The sequence below is a fragment of the Nycticebus coucang genome, chromosome 9 (assembly GCF_027406575.1).
Source record: "Nycticebus coucang isolate mNycCou1 chromosome 9, mNycCou1.pri, whole genome shotgun sequence".
NCBI classification, from domain to species: Eukaryota; Metazoa; Chordata; class Mammalia; order Primates; family Lorisidae; genus Nycticebus; species Nycticebus coucang.
The window spans coordinates 14,042,673-14,065,747 of NC_069788.1; the positions used below are offsets into that span (position 1 = coordinate 14,042,673).

The window sequence follows — 23,075 nt, forward strand, 5'->3', positions numbered from 1 at the left end:
TACGTATTGCTTCCAGGATGAGTTAAAGGTGAAAGAATTATAATCATAGAGGTATAGAGTTAAAGCCATACACACTACTAATAAACAAGCTGGTATCACAGTGTATTTTAAATAGTTGCTCAGTTATTATCATCAGTACATCCTGCTCTTTTTCAGGATTCCCTGTCAATTCAAATTCTAATGGTGGAAACGAACTCTGTCCAAAGATCAGAATTGGCCAAGACGACTTACCAGGCAAGTAGTATTGTATCACAGTGAAACCCATGCCTTCTGAAAACCTGATAGATTCTTTTATTTGAGAAGGTTATGGAAAGGAATAAAACCAATCTCATTTTGGACTTTTCATTTTGTACTCCCTTATTCTAGGGTTTGACCTGATTTCTCAGTTCCAGGTAGATAAAGCAGCATCTAGAAGAGCCATCCAGAGGGTGGTGGGGTCAACTGGACTGCAGGTGGCTTACAAGTTGGGAAATAATGTGGACTTCAGGATTCCAACCAGGTAATGTGTCACAAACATTTTATCTAATTATCTGCTTCAAATGCATTTAAAAATGGATAGGGATCTAAGATTAGAGAATTTTCTAATAGTCAATGTTTTTTGGATCATAATTTTATTCAAAGCTGAAGGAATTTGTTTACCTGTCTATTTTCAGTGCCTGAATACTGGTCTTCCTGGTTCCCATATGTATTTACTTTCCATGCCAGGAAAAAAACCATCACTGAGACTATTATACATTGAATCAAGACATGTTCTTATTACTTTAATTTCTGTTTTTCTATAATTTGTCTGGTTTTGACTAAAAGGACCCTCTGTGAAAAGTGCCAGAGGTTAAGCATAAATTTAACTAGAAGCCGCAGGGTGGACGGAAGACTCACAATGGCGCTGTTCAAGCATCGTGGTGCTGAAATAGAACCACACACTCCCCTGTCGCCTCTTGGCAGACACTACACAAAAGCAAAACTAAAGTGATTGTAACAGAAACAATGGTCATGAGAATAACAAAATAAATCCCCCACTTCACTGATCTTCTTCTCTGGAACTTAGCCTTTTATTTTTTAAATTATTTATAACTGAGATACTTTAGTGTATGTGTATGTGTTAAGTCGTTGTCATTATGAAAATTAGGACTTTGATAAAAATTGAGGTGTAATAGTAAAGGATGATTAATTAGGACAATAAAATATTATCAAAACCCTGTAAATATTGATAAAAATAAAAATTTTGGTCCAATTTGAAGAAACTGATATAATGTACTGGCAGATTTCTGATAGAAAAAAATTTTTTGAACATACATTATTTTATATTTTATTACAATAATAGTGCATGTATAAGCTCTTTTTATAAATTTACTAATTATCATTAATCTCATCCTTATCACAATCCTATGATACAAGAGCATTATTATCTTTATTTTATGGGGAAGGAAATCAAGCCCTGAAATATTAATTTATTTGTGTAGGTTACAAGGTTGGGACATGCTGGGAGACATGAAACCACCAGCCAGTGTGGTTTCAAAGGTTGTATTTCTAACCACACTACCCCATACTGACCCTGACCATTCACACTTAGAGGGATTATTGGCACCTTAACTCCCACACTGAAATTTTTTCGCTTATAGTCTCTTTTCATATACAGTTATGTTCTTAAACTTCTAAAATATTCTGTAAATTTTTTCTTTAATAAAATAATTGAACACAACACAAGACCCTCAATGATGACTTGATTTTCTTTTGTATGATTTGAAATTTAAAATCTGAACCACCATTCACTCTAAATTTAGAGATTGATCAACTCAAGGGCACACAGCTCCCCATCTCCCGCTCACCTTCACCATTGCACCCAGGCTATCAACAAGGTTGCATATTCATTCTGCCCTTGACTCTCTGATCCCACAAAGACTAAAATTCTTGTTTTACAGATAAGGGTTATTAAGAGATGAGAAATAAAGAAGAAGGAATTAGGAGAAGGAAATAGGAGAGAGAAAGAAATAGAGAAGAAAGAGGAGGGTCAAAGGGCTGAGATATAGTTGGAGTCCCAAATAGGCAGTAAAATCTATTCTTGGGCAAGTTACTTAAGCTATCTTTGTTTCGGTTCCCTCAGACTGAAAGTTAGGGATAAGAACTATGTCATAGGGTTGCTATGTAGAGTAAATGTTAGTAACTGGAGTGCTTGAACAGAGCCTAGTACCCAGTGATATTAGGTAAGTGTTTATTTATTATTAGTGGTGGAAAGTACTAGAAGAGGAGAGGGAATCTGGATGAGAGTCTTATCTCCTCAGTGGATCCTTTCTTTTCAAGCTGCCCTCCAAACCCTACTCCTTCAAAAGCCAGATGACGAAGAAGGCAGCAATGATAATTGCTCTCATGCTATGCAGGGAGTAGATAATCTTGGGTAAAAGGGATTTTCTGTGCTCAAGAATCTATGAATTCTTGAGACAGTGAAAAGAAACTACTAGCAGGATCTTTGTGGGAGGAAAAGAGGAATAGTGTATATGGGACTAATGTGGTAGAATCACAATTTATTATTTATCTTTTTAATTTTTTGAAAGCTTATGAGACATGTAATGTTCTGTTGTGTTTTATTCTGTATTTTAGACATCCTAATTTCACATTCTCAACTCCCACTAACAAACACATTTATTTGCCTTAAAAACAAAGTCTTCAGCTTTCTTTGGGTTAAGGTCATACACAATATTCCAAGGCTCAAAGACTCTTTAATCTTTCATTCCAGCCCTTATGGTTCTTCATTTAAGGTGCTCTGTGCAGATTGTAGCATAATGAGATAAATCACTTATAGACCCAGCTTCTTTTAAATTATGCATGCTGTCAAGTTTACTTATCGATGTGTAATAGCATATTTGCAAGAGCAGAATTTCAGGTGTTCAAAAGAAGGCAATGAGGCTGGCTGTTCTATAAATTAGATTTGTGAGGCTTTAAAGTGGTCTTAGGGTGTATACAAATGCATTCGTATTTTGCTGATATGAATAATAAAATGATTTTTTTCCTCTTGCCATATTGACTTACTGTACTAGCCTAGTTTGAAAGATGAATGACATGATAACCTAAATGATATTGGTACACATACCTGTATGTATTATCTTTATATGTGTGGAAAGAGATCACCTTGGTTGCTGATTATTCATTTAGCAATCTCACTCCCTCCTTTTAGGAGGAGGTTTGGGCATTACATACACCAAATCAGAAGCAAATAGAGACATCATGTCCTATCTTAGCTTCAGTATACTCTTTGTTCATTGAGTAGGAAAAGTTGGATGAAATAAAAATTAGGAGAGATCCCTCAGTTAACCTCATAACTATATATGTTACTGTGACTACCAGAATTGAAACAAAATAGATGTTTTGTTGGGGGTGGAGGAGCTGATTAAATTCAACGGTTTTGCTCAGTATATCTATAGAAAGATACACAGGTAACACAAATAAGTTTTTTTAAAAAAACATGTAGAAAAGTGATGCTTGCAGTGGTGACCACCTTGTAGCCCACAGGCCGCTTACAGACGATTCAAGGCCTATTTAGCTTATAGGTGTTGGATATTGCAAAAATTGTACATAGACCTTTTTTATTATTATCAGCTTTTGTTAGTGTTTGTGTATTTAATGTGTGGCCCAAGACACTTCTTCTTCCACTGTGTGGCAGAAAAAAAGATAGAGGTTGGACAGTCCTCATAGAAGACAAAGTATTAGGGCTTATCTACCTTTTACAAAAATCTCACACCTCAACAACAGCTATCTTGGACAATAATGGGAAAATAGATGCTTCAAGCATCTGGTTAAATCCAGATCATTAATTAAAAAGAATTGTCAAAATAATTTATTTATAATTTAAATGGATACTTGTCCAATTTTTCTACCATTGAGAAAAACTTTGGAAACTTATCTCCCAGATTCAAATTTATTGAGGACAAATGAGATGTAAAAACTTCCATCATAGGGCAGTGCCTATGGTTCAGTGAGTAGGGCACCGGCCCCATACACCAAGGCGGTGGGTTCAAACTTGGCCCCGGCCAAAAACTGCAAAAAAAAAAAATTCTATCATAGGTTTCATAGTTATGTAATAGGCAGTTCATTATATTGTCATTAGGGAACCTTAGTATCTTCTCTAAGGGTTATTCTAGAATTGTCATAATTTTGAAAAATATAAAGTCAAAGATAATATGAAAAACAGACTAAAAAACAGAAAATATATTAAAAGCAAATATCGGGAGTGATGTGGTAGACAGCTCCATTTGGAAAACCGGAAATGTCTCTTGCATAAGTTTTTTCCCTTTAACTCCAAACTGAATATTTTTAAGGTACATTCTTGCATGACTGGAGACGCGAAAAGAATAGCAGCTTTGCTGTGGGTATAAACTCGCTCCTGCAATTATTAAGTCAAGAAACTGACTACATAGTATGGGATGGCATGTAGTGAAGTTCTTTATTCAGGGTTTTGATTTTATACCTTTCTAGTCACGTACACACTTAACCTATCATCTGTTAGTTTCACTATTACCTCATTTTACCTATCTGAAATTAACTTGTAAGGAAATATCCTGTTACCATATCAACACAATCACTTCTGCAGTAAACATCTTCTTCTAGACACTGACTAATCTCTGGGCAGGTATCTAAATAAAGATCACAAAGAAAAAAGTAGCCACAGAGAACAGAGTTAATGGAAGAGTACCTTCAAGCGTTCACTCAGTTTACTCTTATGAAGTAACGACTGTGTGTTTCCTCAGGGGAGAGCACCTATAGACCTCTGACAATATGTTTTTAACATATGTCAACCCTCTGGCCCGTATCTCTGAGGAAGGGCAGCATGCCCTTTGATCTCAGGCTTCACGGGGCGCACAACTTCACAGAATTGGCTTTTGGAATTTTAACTCCAGGCAAGCTAACTCTGCGTGTGTCCCAGGGGGGCCCAGGGCCCTTAAGCCTCTGGAAGAATAGCAAGTCGTTTTAAACTCACACTGAGTTCACTTTGTGTGCTTGATGTTGGATATGTTTATTTCTAAATATTATCCTACAGTACATGTTAAAACTTCCTGTACAATTGACTTACATAAAAGACGTATAGTGAATTCAAAACCCTGCAATAAGAATAATACACATCACCAGTGGTCACATAAAAATGTGTATGGGTAGAGCAATTCACTCACTTCCCTTAAATATAAACCAAAGTCATATCGGAAAATTATGGCTACAAAGAAACTTGGATGATAAAAGGGTACTTAGATGAAAAGTTTCACATTTTTGATATCTTTATAAAACTAACAAAGCAATGAAATTTGTTGAGGCAGTTGATTCATTTTATTGAAAGTTTGCAAAAATATTTACAGGAAAAGGAGTTGAAAGTGTGTTTATGTTGTTATAAGAGATAACATTTTATAATTAAAGTCCAAGTAAAGATATAAAATCTTAGCAAATAAGGAGGGCTACATAGCAAAAGTTTGACATGAACAAACATTATTTGGAACTATGGATCTTGGTCTATGTTCTCAGAAATATCAAATTCTATTATTTAGCACAGAAAATTCATTGGGATCTGGTTTGCCCAGCATTTCTTCCTTGCTTAGGAATTTTTCTATGCTTAGAAGGATGAAGGTATAAGGATAAAACCTTCATGTTCTTGACAGATGATGTTTACTTTTAACATGCTCTGATTTTTAAAGTTCAGTCTTCAGCTTTTAGAGCTCAGCTTCAACAGAAGAAGATCCAGGTGGCTGGTATGGCTCTAGCTTATGGTCTTTATATAGACTGGAGATGCCTTAGGGACACAACCTGACTTCTGCTGTCGCCTAAGCAGTAAAGAAATTAGCAATGATATAGTCTCAGTTGGCAGATTAAGGAACAACTGGGACAAAGTAGAGAAGTAAGAATTGGTCACCTTTCTTTTGTCACACATTCAGTGACAAGCTGCTACTTTAACATCATATTCTTAACTCCATAAAACAACAAACATCCCCAGCCTATGCAAAATAATGAGACCCAACCTTTGCAAAAAAATTAAAAATTAGCTTGAAAATATTGGCAGATGACTGTAGTCCCAGCTACTTGGAAAGCTGAGCCAGGAGATTCTTGTGAGTCAGGACTTTGAGGTTTCAGTGAACTATGATGATGCCACTGAACTATGTCCAGGTGACAGAGTAAGACCCTGTCTCAAAATACAAACAAACAACCCCCTACCCCCAAATGGAAAACAAACACCCTCAGTGTGTAGAAGCTTCTAAAGTCTCTACAGTTACTGATTATTTTCAAAATGGTAGTATATCGTTAAGGAGTAGAATTCCCAAGCAATTATGAAAATAACAAATAATGTGTTACATGAAAATGAAGAATTAAAAGCTGCTGCTGACTACTTTAAATAGTTTCATAAACTAGTAGAGCTAATTTGGATTTCTAATGATCTAGTCTCCTGCGTGTGAGAGCAATGTTGCCAATAACTTTGCAAGAATGTGTCTTTTGGCTGAGATAGAAGTACTGAACGGTAGCTCTTTGGGTAGCATAAATAGTGATATTGTTGGGATTACTGGCATTGGCAACCTTCCTTAGCTATGAGGGAGGGTTTTTTAAATGTGTATTTTAAGATGGTGCATTAATGTACATGAATGATCGCATTTCTGTGAAGGCCTTTATTAACAGTCATGAAGAACAGATAGTACATGGTTTTCCACACTGTAGCCTTTCCATGAGTCTATAATCTAAAATAGCATAAAAAGAGAATATGGGTAAGGAAAACATGATTGAAATTTACTATTTTAAAATTTTACTCAGGAATTTATACCCCAATGGACTGCCTGAAGAATACTCCTTTTTAACTACTTTTCGGATGACTGGAAGCACACTTGAAAAGAGCTGGAACATTTGGCAGATTCAGGATTCCTTGGGGAAGGAGCAAGTTGGCATAAAGATTAACGGCCAAACAAAATCCGTTGCGTTTTCATACAAAGGCCTGGATGGAAGTCTCCAGACTGCAGCCTTCTCCAATTTGCCCTCCCTGTTTGATTCCCAGTGGCATAAAGTCATGATTGGCGTGGAAAGGAGGAGTGCTACTCTTTTTGTTGACTGCAACAGGATTGAATCCCTACCTATAAAGCCAAGGGGCCCAGTCGATGTCGATGGCTTTGCTGTGCTGGGAAAACTTGCAGATAATCCTCAAATTTCTGTTCCAGTAAGTATGAGACCATACACTAGGGCCGGCTAACGGAAAAACAGATTGCTAAAGGTTAATATCTCAGACATCTTGCTAATCAGTTGAATGTCTTCAACATCAGTTATTCATTTTTGAAAATGTACTCAAGCTCTTATTCAAAAAACGTTCAGGGCCTATTTTGAGCAGGTGTGTTGGTAGCATAGTACATGGTACCTATTTTGGTAGCGTCTACCAGATGGAATGCAGAATCAGAGGAAGTGCCTGGTCCTGAGGAGCCTAAAGTTTACTTGGAAGGTGTTACATGCCCACCTGGAGCATCCAGAATCCTTCTGAGGCAACTTAGAAAGAAAGTCAACAGCGGTGGGGCACAGATTGTGTACACGTAATTCATGAGAATAGTCAACATGAGGTTAAGATGGGTGATGGATTTAGTTAGTCAAGAATCCCATGTTTCTTGGAAGGAATGAACTTTGAAATGGTAGGATTTAGACTTTGAAATGTTAGGATTTAAATTAGCAAGTAGAAAGGGAGAAAGGGCATTCTAGATGAGGAAAATCCTGTTAAGGGAAAAAGAAGGTAGAAGGTCTGGCTGATTTTGTCCAGGACTGTCTGATCTGAACAATGTCTCATGGTATGTATGAAAGTGTGGGTGTGTATGTGTGTGAGTGTGGCTGTGAGGGGGTGAGGGATGCTAACTGCAGAGTGGTTAGGAAGCCATGTGGCGTTGATTGACAAGAATGAAAATTATATAGATGGATGATATTCATCTATTTAGAAATAGACCATGTACGACATATTACAGAAATAAAAGGTTTTAAGGCTCTATTCATGGTTTTACTATGAAGATCCATGGACATAAAGGTAAGGAATAATATAGTGACGAGATAATTGTGCCACTAGTACTATATAGTTTAATCATTTCTGATGGTTACACTTTCACTGATCAGTCCTTTAAAAGGATATTTCATAACATCATGACAGGAATTTATATAAATATAAAGTATGTCTTAGAGGTCAAGTGTCTCCTTGAGAGAAACTGAAGAATTGAGAGCCTAATAAATAAACCATTGATGCCAACACCATCCCCCCCCCCCACTTATTCTGGTATGGGACTATTACATTCTAGTCACAAGACCCATATCAAAGAGTGTAGCAGAAACGATACGGCGATTTTGAATTGTTTTGGTGCATTTCTCTGAAGGAAAAAAGGTTATCAGGGACAGAGATCTCAGTAATGGAATTGTTCAAATAACTTGTTTTCAAGGAAAGAATTGTGATTAGTGTGAAGGGTAGTGTGAAATTTCTATATTCTGTGATGGACAGGAAACAATTTGTAACTGCCACGTTGGCACTCTGGCTTGTAGACTCTTGAAAAAGTATTTCTTCCTTTAATGAGTTATCACACCTCGAGTGGCTGGGTTAGAAAGTTGATGGGACCACTGTTGGGCTGGCTTGAAATTTTGTGCAGCAAGATCTTTGCAATGATACTAGAAAGGTTTTTAGATAACACTGAACTTCTGCAAGAGCTGTGTCATTTCTGGACCACAGGTGAGGGGGAAGAGACTTTAGGTTACTTCCTCACTGTTATGAGTATCAATTATTTAAAAATGGATTTATTGATTACTGGCTTTAAAAAAAAATTGAAGTGTTTGTAATTCTGGGTGCTAAGATGCCATTCAATTGTCTGATTGCCAGGGAAGTAAACCGAATTCTCAATATGACTTCATTATATTATAGTCTTGCCAATAATGTCATAGCTGATTGTAGGTTTTCTGCCAAGTCTAGCCTCAGGTCACATTAGAGGCCTGCTGGTACAAACGATCTTCTGTTTTATTCTGCCGTGTGCAGGAAGGAATACAACTAGCAACCTGGCAGCTGGTTTTACCTTCTGCTTCTGGTCCATGGAAGAGCTTTCTTAAGTCAGTATAGTGTAGCCGAAGTTAAAAAGAATTTGAAATAGGAATGCAAAAATTTTTTCTTACACTGAATTCTGACTACTCTACTAGGAAATGACTTGAGATTTGGGCCTAACAGCCCAATAATAACTAAACTAGATCAAAGTTATAGCCCAAGAAAATCCTACCCACATTCAAGGACTGGAATAACAATGTCAAACTCAAACTCCTCCCCATCTGAATTACTCAACTTTCATCCTGCATAAAACAAAGTATTAGAAAACTGTCTAAGATGATGCTACTTATGCTTATTATAAACAATCCTTATATCAATTTAAAGTTCTCAAAATGCTTCAATTCACAACAACTTTGTTAGATGGCAAATATAGTGTTGTCTCATTTCTCAGTGGAAGAAGTGATCTCAACCAAGTTTGTTGGCTTGTAGAAGCAGTGTTAGGCACAAAATTTCTAATGTATCTTACTTTCTGCTATTTGAGCTAGTTTTCCTTTGAGAAATGATTGAAAAGATAGGTGCAGCCACTTATGTTTCCTTATAAAGCAGATCATTATTCTTATTTTGGGAGGCATTTGTGATTTGTCTTCAGAATTTACTTCACAGGAAAAACAAATGTTAAAAAATAGAAAGAAGGAAGATCGTACAATATAAAACATGTCCTCAGATGCTAATCTTATTTTTTTATTCACTTAGAAAACTTTCATTGGCTGTAAAGATACGGGGTACACAAAGTCAAATAAATCATAGCCTTTGTCTTCTTGGGTTTATTGAGAATAAGGAATTGAGATAAGTAAGTAAATAATCACAATATAACATGATAAAAACCATGATAGCAACAAGTCCTGTTTGCCAAGAGGCACAGGGGAAAGCTTCTCACTAGGATCAGGACAGGGAGAGGTGAGAGTAGAAAGTCAAAAATATTTCCTGAAGGATGTGATGCTTGAGAAGAGGCCTGGGGACGAATAAGTGATCCAGGAGAAGATGAGGTCCAATGTTCCAGGAAAAGGGACTTTCATTTGGAAATTGCTATAGGTATCAATTCTTTTCAAGCTTCTTGCTACACCATTCCTCACTTTTCAAAACTAAAGAGAGCCAAGTACTCATATGAGTCCACAGACAAAGCCCAAGTGTCCACGCGTTGTCCCTACATCCCTTGCTCTGTTTTATGGACTATTATGTTGGACGTCTCACTGAAGTTGGTGGCAATTACTGAGCATCAACAATGATTACCTGTCCCTTTGAGATCTTAGAGAGTGACGTGCAGTGATGTGCACATGTTCCGAGAGGTAGAAGAACTGTGCCAACCGCTCATCCTTCTCTTCATTTGGACACAGCAAATATTCCACATTACTGTGTAAGAAATTATAAATTAAAATGAGGTAGCATGAAAGGATAGCAAGAAAACCATAAATCACTGCATTTTTCAAGTTTTTATCATGTCATTGGATTTATTCTAATCTTTGACATTAACTGAATACTTCTTTTCGGGGATGACCCTTGCTTTTCTTTAGTAAATAAATCAAAAGCAAGATGTCCCTTCTAAAGATAGTGTCAGATGTGTCAAAAGGTAGCCCTCAGAACTGCATAGTAAGAAATGCAGTTGAGGCGGCGCCTGTGGCTCAGTGAGTAGGGCGCCGGCCCCATATGCCGAGGGTGGCGGGTTCAAACCCAGCCCCGGCCAAACTGCAACAGAAAAATAGCCGGGCGTTGTGGCGGGCGCCTGTAGTCCCAGCTACTCGGGAGGCTGAGGCAAGAGAATCGCGTAAGCCCAAGAGTTAGAGGTTGCTGTGAGCCGTGTGACGCCATGGCACTCTACCGGAGGGCGGTACAGTGAGACTCTGTCTCTACAAAAAAAAAAAAAAAAAGAAATGCAGTTGAAAGCAACATTTGATGGATCACTAGCGCTAAAAGACTCACTTAGCTTGTGCTTGTTTGTGATTTTACCTGGCCTATACTATATCTTTTGTCTCTTTCCCTTTTTTAAATGGAAATGGAAGCCAATTTTAAAAGGTTTTCATAAGGCTTGCCTGCATGCTGCCCGCATGCTCTACAACTCAAACACCTTCTCATCATTCATGGTTATTTAGCGGACTCAGAGCATTTTATATTTTTTCCCAATGCACTGCTGTAATACATTGTTAGTTCGATTTTAAAGCAATAAATCCCATATTTTCTATCTCCTTTGTGCCAATATTTTAGGATGGTGCCATCTATCCTATTGCAAAGCTTGATTTCCTGGCAGCATCCCATAAAAACATGTTATTTTATGACAGATTCTTTATTGTCTGTTGTCAGCGTGATTGCTGAGGAGGAGAGTTATTTGGTACAGCTCTATTAGAAAACAAAGTTGGCCTTTCTCCCTTTTCAGAGATGTACACTGGGAGTTTGGGCTTGTTTGAGGGAAGATAAAAGTTTATGTGGCTATACAAATATATGGTTTAAGCCATCCATCTTTGTATTTATGCATGTTCCAAATAAACCGATATGAAATGTGATTAATTGGACAGATTTAATGCTTGTAAAAGTGAATTTTATAATGTATTGCTCTTTGTTTATTTTTATTAGATTCATAGAAAATGCGAGAGCTGGCAAAAACCATTGGTGATTTTCTTTTTTCTCTAGGAAATCATACCAACCTCTAAATGTAGATAGAATGAAAGTTATATGAATTATATAATGGAAAAAATAAATTATGAGGTTGTTGTTAATATTATTTCTGGTATTTGAGATACATTGTAGGAAAGTTTTGATTTAAGGGATGCATAATATCTGTTATATGTAATATCTAAACTATTAGCTTTACCTATTGTTTTGAGAAGCATGCATTTTACAAATACTTTCGCTTGGAAATATTAAATTAGCAAAAAGAAATGGCAGTCTTGTCTATGCATATCCATAGGAGATAATTTTTACAAAACTTGATTTGATCAAAATATTTTTGAATGCTGAGTGTCAAAAGAAATTTTTTTGGAGCTGAAACCTGACTCACTGCCTTACGGACCATATTAACATCAGCTGGGTTTTCCACTAGGTGGCGATGAAGTGAGAACATTTAAAAATCAGAGCTGCTAACAGAGAAGGAGCTGGGGTTGGGGGAAGAGGTGGTGGATAACTAGGATAAAAACTAACTGGTGGTTAAATTTACTTTTAATCAAAAATTGAAAACACTAAATTTTTTTTACTGGCCTCAGCTGTACCTATATTATTGCAATAAAAAACAGAGCTATTAGTTTTTATGTTTCTATAAAAATGTATATGGGCTAAGATCATAAAGAAATCTTTGTTCATGTTAATCTCTGTCTGGTTAGTTACTTTGGTTATGATGTGGTATCAGCGGAATCATGGGCTTTCAGTGCTGGAGGAAATTTTGAGCACATCTAATCCAAATCACTCAGTTTATAACATGAAGAAACCGAAACCCAGAAAGGCTCAGGGGTTTGCTCCAAACATCATCAAACCAGAAGCAAATACTGTTAATTCTTTTATCACCGTGTCTTTTATTCCTGCCTATGTATTCATTCATTAACATTCAACAACTATTTATTAAACATCTTCTAAGTTGTAGGACTTATTTTAGGTGGAGGAGAAAACAGGAATTAATGCTGTTTTGTAGTGTAGATTCTGGGGAGAGGAGACGGACATGATGAATAAATGAGTTCATGTGAAGTAGGCCAGGTGGTCATAAATGCCATGGGAAAAATGAAATGGGAAATTGGAAAAATATTTTAACGTATCGGTGAAGGAGTTGGGGGAATTAACATGTGGATATCTGGGGAGGAGGATTCCAAGAAGAGAGAACAGTGAGACAACGGACTGATCTTGGTGTTTTCTTAAGCTTGAGGACCACGTGGGCACCAGTGTGGCTGGAAGGAGACGGGGAAGGAGGCAGTGAGTCCCGCGGGGTAGCATGATGGGGATGGGGTAGGAAGTTATGGTCGCACGTTTGGCTTTCGTGCTGTGTGAGATGGGCAGCTATCAGATGGTTTTGGACAGGTGAGCAACGTGTTCTCATAGTTTGAAAGGATCTCTTCAACTGCTAGGTTGATAATATATCATAGGGGGATGAGAAGAATCGAAGCACTTAGGGCCAAGGAGATCTTAAGAGCTACTGCAATAATTCAGGCAGAATTGGTCTTGGTTTGGAACAGGATGGTAGTGATGGAAGTGGTGAAAATGTCATCAAATCCCCATATATTTTGAGAGTGAAGCAAACAGAATTTGGGATGTAATAGAAAAAGAAGAATCAAGGATTACACTAATATTTTTGGCATGAGTAACTAGAAGTGTAGAGTTGTCATTTACTGATATGACTGTGGGACGTGCAGGAATTAAAGAGGAAATCAGGAGCTGACTTAGGACATGTGAGTGTGACCAGGAGCTTGCTCATTGTTACACATCTCAGTGAAGATGCTGAGCAGCGAGCGAGGTATGTGCTTCTGGAGTTCAAGAGACAGGTCCAGCTGGGAAGAGAGCTCTGGGAATTGTTAACATATGTATGGGATTTAAAGACGTGAAATCACCAAGAGATTAGTGTAATGGAGGAGTTTTAGGACTGAGTCCTGAAATAACCAACATTTAAAGGTTGCTGAGTTGAAGAAGATTTTTCAAAAGAAATTAAGGAGGAATCTGTTGTGTTGGAAAGAGTCTGAGAATAGTGGTTCCCTGAAAAATATTTCAAAGAGGATGAAATAAGAAATTGACTTGGGTCCTGAGGATAGGTCAAATAAAGTGAGGACTGGGTTTAGAGACCGTGAGAAAAGATCCAGTGGAGTGATGGAAATGAAAGTCTTATTGGAAAGGATTTAAGAGAAAATGAGGAGAGGAGTTGAAATAATTAATATAGACAACTCTTTTGAGTTTTTTTATTTTTTTTTTTATAAAGGGGAACAGATAATAAGATGGCAGCTGAAGAGGGATGTGAAATGAAGGGAGGTTTTTTATTTTTTTAGTTGGCAGATAACTCAAGATACCCCATCATAGTTCAGGGTTTAACGCTTTGGTGTATTAGCCTCCTTTTGACTGAAAAGATCAGGCATTTATGACCAAATGAATCTCCTTGAGATGACCTTCTGTACCAGGTCACCTTTCCCCATCTCTATCCCTTGCAAAAAATCTTTTAATGATAATTTAATAATAGTCTACACAATATTATTCAAATGCCTAAGCCTAGAATGCAAGGTGAAAAGAAAATCTGCTATCTACTTTGCCCCAGTAACTCTGGTCTCTTTTCCATGTACCACTTTCCCACTTTTGTGCCCCGTTGTTGTTACCCCACTTTGTTTGGAACCCTAACTTTACCCTCCCTATCTCTGCTTATGAAGGCAGAAGTGGGGACTTTAAGGGGGCTTCAGGGCTCTACTCACATGTTACATGTTATATAATCTTTTCCTTGATGACCTTAGCCAGAAAAATATTTCCTTCATCTCAACTGCTATAGTATTTATCATCAAAAGCATTTTTGGCTTAGATACGGAATATAGAATAGGCATTTTTATGTCTTTTATAGTGTTTATCTCAAAGCACATGAATGTGTTACATAAAAACATGTTGAATAAATAAATGATTATAGACCAGGTCTGCTAACTCCAAATCTTCCGCTTTTTCCCTTCACCATTCTGCTCCAGCCTTTGGTGTGATCCAGATGAGTGTCACCCGTGTAACCACGTCCCTGGCACTATGTCTGGAACTGCTGTATGGCTTAGTTTGCAAAGAGCTGGAGATTTATAATTTTGAGGCAGCTCAGAGCCTTCTGCTCAGCAACCAGAAAGCTTTACTTGGATGAAGTCTGTTGTGATGGTGGAAACCAACATTTTATCATTAAAATGAAAGGAAGTTTGAAATCTGAGAATTCAAACATGTCTTTAAATCTTTGTTGCCACTGAAGACAAAAGCTTCATGAAACTTCTGTCCTATTCCTCTTTCAAGAGCTAGTTTTTAGGTATTTTTGTGTGTTTGTAAAATTTAATCATAATTCCGTTCACAAAAATCAAGCCTGTGTCAATCTCATTAATATTGAGCCAGGTCTCACAGTTTGTCATTCAAATTTTCTCTCGGGAGGAAAAGACAGCTGTCTGCTATTAGTTTTTGTTTAATTCGTATAAAGGTTTTAAATACCATTTTAACCCCCTCAACAACCTAGTAAAATAGTAGAAATCATTAATCCTATTAAAAAGTAGAGAGTTGGGGCCCCAAATTCCTTGCTTAAGTGTGTCATCAGCTGGACATCACTCCAACCTTGAGAATGGAATTATACCTCAGTGTTGCACTATAGAAAAGAATTGGCTAATGCCAAATCTGGGCAGGTATAAAGCCCCCTTACACTCGGTTTCCCTGGAGACCATGAAGAAGTATTTCATGTTGAGAAGGATGAATTTTGTTAAGGAATTTTATGTTCTGTCTAGTAGAATTTTTTTAAAAACACTTATTTCTCTAATTATATATTTTTTATCAAGTCTTACAAGTCATAATCTCATTGTGGAATGGGGAATACTTTTGGGTTTTTTTGGAATGTTTCTTTAGCTTATACTGGGACTTCAAAAATGTTACTGAAGGATTAAATTGAAACATTTGTCACATATTTTGTCAGTGAGTATTCAAAAAGACAAATGATTTCAGGTATAAAAATGAGAAACACATGGAAAGCAGCATTTTAGCTGTGTAGTGAAAGTGACTTTTACCAAGGCATCCTGCCAATCTTTCCTCAAAATAATTAGCATGCAAATTGGAATTTATATTGCATGCCAAAAAATGGTTGTCGTATAGATGATTATTAGTGCGTAGGTGGTGTTTATGTGGATGTGCAGATGTGTTCAGAAACCCTTGATCTATGTGGCACTCTGAACAACCCAGCCTGTATTCACAGATGAATTACATTTCATTTCCCCATTATCCCATGTCACAATTGCAACTTGCATATTTAAACAGGTGTACCAATTTATCTACAGGGAATTACATTTTTCAGAAAACAGCTTAATAGATTACTTCACATTCACAATGAGTAATTTTAATGAACTGTTTAAGCAAAGAATATAGGTTTTCTGGTTAGCCAAATCTTCTTTTTGTCTAACTTCCCCTTTTTTGTGAGTGGAAGGGGAAGACTTCATTCTCTCCAATTTTGATCTTCCATTCAGTAATCTCAACTCTGGATGATTCTAAAACAGTGGGAAAAAACATACCTAACTTCACTCTTCACTCTGATCTCTAGGTTGAGCAGATGTAGAATCCATTGGGCAGGTGGGATGGAATGGAAATCACTATTGGATGAACCAAAAGAGAGTATTTAGATGTGGGGCTGGATCCTTAGCCAGACATTTGCATAACGCTGGTAGACTATACTGACCAAAAAAATAAGGATCCACTTTGAAATATCAAGCAAGAAATGGCACACAGCTGCAGGCTTCCTGTGGGATGTGACATTTTTATTTTTTATTTTTTTGCCTTGTTGCTTAAGATTCTTTTCAGATTCCGACTTGGCAACTCATCCTTTGCTCTGTTCCTTTCCTGATATCTTCTTCTTTCTCCCTTAACACTTGCTAAAAATGTAAGAAGTTATCAGGATATATTTGGATTTCAAGTGTCTAGAAATTTTTATCTTTTCAACCAATGAGTAAAATTAAATAAATTAAAAAAATACTTGTAATCTTCTGCACTCCTGCTCCAAGTCTTAAATTTCCCTTTCTTTTTCTTTACCTTGGATCTTTCTTCTTTTTATTTGAATTTTCTGTCTTCTACTTGTCTTCCTGGTTGCCACATTTTTTTTTTTTTTTTTGCTTTTGGTGTCTTTAATCTCCCATCTAAAAATTTGGATCATGTATTGCCTGTGGAGTTCACTTTGCCTGGGTTCCAACTCTGACACTTTTTGGCTTGTGTCTTGGACAGTTCCTTGTTCTTTCTGCGCCTTATTTTGGTAGGATCTACCTGACAATTTTGGTGAGAACAGAAATAGAAAGTTGGAGCTGGTGGTCTGTTTACTGGCTAGGGCTATGCTGGAGTATATCAAAGATGAAGACATCTACATCCAATTGTCAGAGAAACTTGGGAAGGGCTTCCAGTCCATTTCCAACAGTAAATTTGCATTCAAGGAAAAGCCAGGGCCAAGGAGCTCCATCAGTTCCAGTTTGTCTCTAATCACACAGATTCATCTCTCTTAAAATGATCAGTTTCTGTTTTCCAAAAGAACTTTAACTGTCTGCTGTCTTTTTGCAGTTTGAACTTCAATGGATGCTGATTCATTGCGACCCCCTGCGACCCAGGAGGGAAACTTGCCATGAGCTGCCAGCCAGAATAACCGTGAGTCCCCTCGACCACCTGCAAAGGCCTCTTCTGCTCACCCATCTCCCCGTCATCAACCTTCCACCTCCCCACTCCCCACTTTCTTTCCCTAAAGAGCCAGTGCTTTGCTGTATGGACCAGACAAGCGTTCAGGCAGCACGGGTACCAGCGTGGCTGGTAGCGACCACCGTTGGTGGCTATAACCCTCCCTTCCCCAACTCTTCAAGAACACTTGCCATCTACTCGTCAGTACTGGCACAGGCCACTGGGGAGGCTCGGAGGACCGCCAGCGGATGCTTGGGCAGGTGGGGCGCAGGCAGAGCTGCCCTCTCAGGCCTCTCCAGCCCCGGCTGCGGAGAAAGGGTTAAGTGAGACTGCTGTCATCCTATCCGTCCTCCCGCCGGCTAGCTCTCCTCCAATCCCTGGGACCCTCTCCAGGCCCATTCATAAACCAGAGGAACAAACGTGTGTCTCCTAGGCCCCGCCACCTTTGCAAAGTTTCTCGGGCGCACCTTTCTGCGGGTCCAAGTGCCATTTTACGCGAGTGGCGACCGGGAAGCCTAGCGGGTGGACTGGCCGCAGAGCCTGGCCGGGGCGTTAGCAGAGGGCGGCGGGCATGACCTGGACGGCGCGGGACCGCGGGGCCCTCGGGCTGCTGCTGTCAGGGCTCTGCTTGTGTGCAGCTCAAGTAAGTTGTGTGACATTTTGAAGGTGTCTTTCTCACGTTCTCCCACCTTTTCTTCTGCAGCCCAGCCAGACCACCGATGAGGTAAGCTGGGGGTGAGAAATGTTTGTATTTTCCAAGCGCACACATGGGAAGGCTGGGGCGCAGCCGTCGGGGGAGCTGCGGGGAAGGCGCGGAGCATCCTCTGGGCTCTCAGACTCGCGCTGCCTCCGGCCTCGAGCACCTGCAGCCCCTACCTGGGAGTCGGGCCCTAAACCATCTCTTGGTCTGGGAAAGGGCGCCTACTCCTCCACTTGGACGCTAACAATGAAGGGTGTGGCGCTGAAGGTAACGGGGGACTAGAGACCGAGGTTTAATTTTTAGCCTGCCTCTCACCCCCCAGCCTCCGCCCCTGTCCCACCGCCTTGTCATTGTCAAGAGCCGGCCTTACTGGAGAAGGTGGGAATTCAGGCCAGCCTCCTCTCTGTGTCCTCCCACCCGTGGTGGCTGCACTAAGGCCGGAGTCCTGCTGGTAGAGCCGGCGGCTCCCGGGTTGGAACCGGGCGGCCCTGGCTCCCATCAGAATTTCAGCAACTTCGTAAAGGCCCCGTGTCTCCTCCCAGGCAAGCTGGGAGGACCGGGGTGGGTGGGTAAACCCAGCTGAGGTTTGAGGTTTCCCTTACAAAGACCCCATTGTAACCTGTCCTTCGAGTTTAGAAAAACAAAGTTTTCCTTGATGAAAGAGTCTTTCTTCTTTCTTTTTTCCTTTTTTTTTAATTCAGAGGCAAAAAAAGACTCGTATTCCCTAAGCAACGTTCATACCGTTTCAGAGGCCAGCATGACCTCTAGTCCCATTAAGCCCAGCTATTAGCCAGCTATCCAAGGGTCACACCCCCGGGTCAGTCTGAAGTTTGGTGTAGTTCTGAAGTGAGGTGCAAAGACCTCATGCCAGGGAATGTCACCGACATGAGGCCAGGTGCTGGGTTCACAGCTGTCCTACCCTCTCCTCCCAAATCTTCCCGAGAACGTCCCCCTGCCCCCTTCCTGCACACAGAAAGATTTACAAGCCAGTCCGTAGTGACCAGGCGTGGAGCCTCTCCATTCTCCACTGTTTCATTCTGGCCAAAACATTGACCTGATGAAATCAAGGTATTAAATGACCCCAATTTTTATTTTTAAATCCCTCTGGGGGAAAAAAGACCTCAGTCCCTCCCTTTTCCACAATGCCTGTCCAACTTACTGCACTCCCTAGAGGAGAGGCCCAGTGAAGCCTCCCCCAGCGGAGGGGCCTCCTTCCTGCCCTGACCCCACAGTTCACCTCTTGCAGAACACATCGGCCCAACCCTGCGCCGGCTGGCAAGTCTGAGCCACGGTTTTACCTTGGGTTTCTGGGGTTCAAGGCCCTGGCATCCGCAGGGAGGCAACATTATCATGGTTATAGCGTGGAGGCGGGGACGCAGGACACTGTGTCCAGCTGCTGCTTGTTCACTAACCCAAGCCTGCTGTTTTTGGCAGAGAGGTCCCCCGGGTGAGCAGGGTCCCCCCGGGCCTCCAGGGCCCCCGGGCGTTCCCGGCATTGATGGCATCGATGTAAGTTTCTATCTCCAGCGCCCCTGTTCCCAGTTGGCTCTTTCCTGCTCTCTGTCCAGCAGCTCCTGTGGATTTTTAGGGAGGGAGGGCGAGGATGCCCCTACCTGCTATCCCCTAAAGGCAGGATTGGACGGGGGTGAGAGTTGCGGGTGGGGTTCTAGGTGCCTGGGGATTTGGAGATAGACGTGTCCGGTCATCCCTGTTGGTCATGATTCCCCACCTTTCAGCCTTTACCCGGTTCTGGTCCCCGGTGCCTGTGGTGAACTCGGTGGGATTTGGGGGGTGGGGTGGGGGGTGTTCCTAGCCTCTCTCACTCAGACTCCGCCCTCCTTCTATCCCTGCAGGGTGACCGAGGCCCAAAGGGTCCCCCAGGCCCTCAGGTAAGTCCATCAGCGCGGTCACGCCCCACTTCTGTTCCTTGGACGTGTGTCTGCAGCTACGTGTGTAGAAGGATCTCAACTTTGCATTTTTTTCTCTCCCTATCTCGTCCCCTCCCTCTCCCCCACTGCTCAGGGTCCTGTGGGAGAGCCGGGCAAGCCGGGAGCTCCGGGCAAGCCGGGCACGCCAGGCGCTGACGTGAGTGGGCTGGGGCTGGGGAGGGGAAGGAGATTCAGGCATACAGCTGGCATTTCCTCCTCTCAGAAAGGAAGGAAGGAAGGATACCTGCTTCCTGTCTCTAACAGCCCACTCCCCGCTCCCCTCAGGAGCACTCAGCCCAGCTGCTGGCCCTGGGGGTAAGAGGTGGGCTGGAGCTGGGGCTGGGGCTGGGGCTGGGGCTGGAGCTGGGGCTGGGGCTGGAGCAGGTGGTCTCCCCTCCCCCCTTCGTTGGCACTCACCTGATCAATTTAGAAAAAGAGATGACAGGCAGAGGAAGGGGCAGAGCACCCCTAAATCCTAAGAAATATAAAAAGAAAGATGTGCTAAATGGAAGTGGAGATAGATATGTGGGGGTGGGCAAGAATGGGGAAGAGCTCAGCACACATTGACTAGGAAATTCAAAACTGGTTTTTCCTCTTTCTGTAGTGTTTTGTTGACTGGCATTACAGACAGAAAGAAGCTGGCTAGGGTTGCTTGAAGATTGGGAATCAGCAACGTTTTCCAATTTACCCACCTCCACTCCCTATGCCCATGAGAAGGAAGTTTAGGTGCTGAGTGATGTGGTAAACTTAACGCTAAATGATATTTTGTCCAAGGAAAGTGCATTCTATGCGTTCTGCTAATACTTAACGAGGTGCTACACAGACTTTCTTAATTTTGTCTCTGCAGTGTCCAGCTAAGTAAGAAATGGAATCTGTTCTTAGATAAGATGTCATGGGGCACCCCTCAAGTTATCCTTCAAGTTAATACTTTTCTGTGTTTTCCAAAAACTAAAGACTTTTCTAAATGAACGAAAGCACCTGAAAACCTACATTTATAACTCCAGGAATTTTGACTAGAGGTTAAGTCAGATTCTTTATCTTGAGAGAAAAATAAGTAGCTGCATTTTAGCTGTTGTTAAGACATACTTTCTGTGTCAAGATTACCATAATGAAGATGTGCTTTAGGAGATCAGCTTTGTTTTATATTTCAAAGCCTCTAGTTAACTTTCTGTGTATGCAAAGTGGCAGTGTGTGAAGTACCCAAGGACTAATATTTGGATAACAGAAACTGAATATCAAAGTAATATTTGGATAATACAAACTAAAATTATGTAACTTGTTGGCAACAGATCTCTACTTTGAAACATTGAGAATTACTTGGCTTTGTCATACCATAATAAATGAATCTGATAAATACCAGGCCACTATATAAACTAGTAGCCCAATACAGGTGAATTTACTTCTGTATTCTTTTGAAACTTCAACTACTAGACTTATTATAGTTTGGGTGAAAATAAAAATTCTGATTAAATGAAAATAATTGGGGGATAGTTAAAGCATAAACTGGTCATCTGAGGTCTTATCTTGCTGTTGAGCTGCAATATAATTTCAAACAGAGGACTAGATTCATCTGTCCCTCAATTTAGTGGTGCTTTTGTAGCCTATTTCACAAATTCTTTCTTACCTTATACTCTAATGTCATAGAGAGAATCCTTGGGTTTTCCTTATAATTTCCCACTTTAACAGAAATTTTGGATAAACAAATGGAAGTTCTTTGATATTTTTTAGAAGTACAATATAAAACAATTGCAAGTAATTTGGGGGTGGGGTCTGTATTTACAGTCTTACAGTCCAGCACAAACTAGATTTCAAATATTAAAAGATGCAAAGAGTAAGCCTTCTTAGATCATTAAACTTGGACCTGAAAAAGTCCAAGGGAGAAAAGGCCTCAGGGAGAAACTCATGAGTCAGACTCCCAGAACAGAGGAGGAAAGCAGAAGAAAAAGAGTTAGAGAGAAAAAAGGAAAAAATCCATGTATGTGCAGTATTTTACATGCCTCCTAGATGTAAGGGAAAAATTAGCTATGTTATTTGCATTTTTATGAGCCCTTTGCTCAAGCATTACTATAATAATTATTAATATTTCTTTTAACCTTATATAACCTGGAAAGCAGATTGGTCTAATATTATTTTCCACAGATTAAAAAAAAAAAAAAACACAAACCAATAATTATGAGGACAAGTAGTTTTCCCAGGGACATAGAGGTATTTAGTAGCTAAAGTAGTGAAAGAATCCAGATCTGTGATTTTTAAACTCTCCAGGAACTTCTGCCTCACGCAGATAGAAATAAGATTCTTTTTTTTTTTTTTTTTGTAGAGACAGAGTCTCACTGTACCGCCCTCGGGTAGAGTGCCGTGGCCTCACACGACTCACAGCAACCTCTAACTCTTGGGCTTACGCGATTCTCTTGCCTCAGCCTCCCGAGCAGCTGGGACTACAGGCGCCCGCCACAACGCCCGGCTATTTTTTTTTTGTTGTTGTTGTTGCAGTTTGGCCGGGGCTGGGTCCGAACCCGCCACCCTCGGCATATGGGGCCGGCGCCCTACTCACTGAGCCACAGGCGCCGCCCAGAAATAAGATTCTTAATTGATGAATAATCAGAGAGAAAAGAGAAAAAAAGATAATAGTGAATTTTTAGTACCTAAGTTACCAACAAAGAAGAAAATATGGATAATTTAATGGATAATAAAACCCATTTATAGTCAATATTTTATAATTATTCATAAATATGGATGTATTCTACATCCTCCAACTTTTGAATTGGAGCCAAATGGGACTCCTGGAATTGAAAGGTTTTCTTATTCTGCTCTTTGATTGATTTGATATTAAAAAAAAATCTTTTACTTTTTGAGAATAATGAAATACAGCAACTGGGTTAGAGCTTGTGTTTGTCCCTGGCCATAGGGAGCAGGAAAGCTTGAACAGTCCCCTCTGGGAGGTCAAGGTGAGTGTAGTGGTGGGACCTTAGCCTCTACAGTCTTTGTCTTCTGCTCTTTCATTCACTGAAAAGCTTATTTTTTTTTTATAATGTTAAAAAAATGGTCCATTGGTTGATGTTTGGAAGCA

At 40.0% G+C, this 23,075-nt stretch overlaps 1 protein-coding gene across 5 annotated transcripts in view; it reads left to right on the forward strand.

Moving 5' to 3' along the window:
• Positions 1-366: 366 nt before the first annotated feature.
• The window catches only part of COL9A1 (collagen type IX alpha 1 chain), an 86,989-nt gene continuing 64,280 nt past the window's right edge, over positions 367-23,075 (forward strand). Inside the window, exons 1-7 of one of the 5 annotated variants that reach the window (XM_053603467.1) lie at positions 367-499; positions 6,775-7,171; positions 17,270-17,353; positions 18,084-18,104; positions 19,515-19,589; positions 19,934-19,969; positions 20,103-20,165. In XM_053603467.1, coding sequence (XP_053459442.1) covers positions 6,830-7,171; positions 17,270-17,353; positions 18,084-18,104; positions 19,515-19,589; positions 19,934-19,969; positions 20,103-20,165 — 621 coding nt within the window. In that variant the 5' untranslated portion in view covers positions 367-499; positions 6,775-6,829. Of the gene's footprint in view, positions 500-6,774; positions 7,172-17,269; positions 17,354-17,450; positions 18,024-18,083; positions 18,105-19,514; positions 19,590-19,933; positions 19,970-20,102; positions 20,166-23,075 lie in introns of those variants that run through there. The other 4 variants (XM_053603468.1, XM_053603470.1, XM_053603471.1 and 1 more) reach the window with 4 other exon arrangements.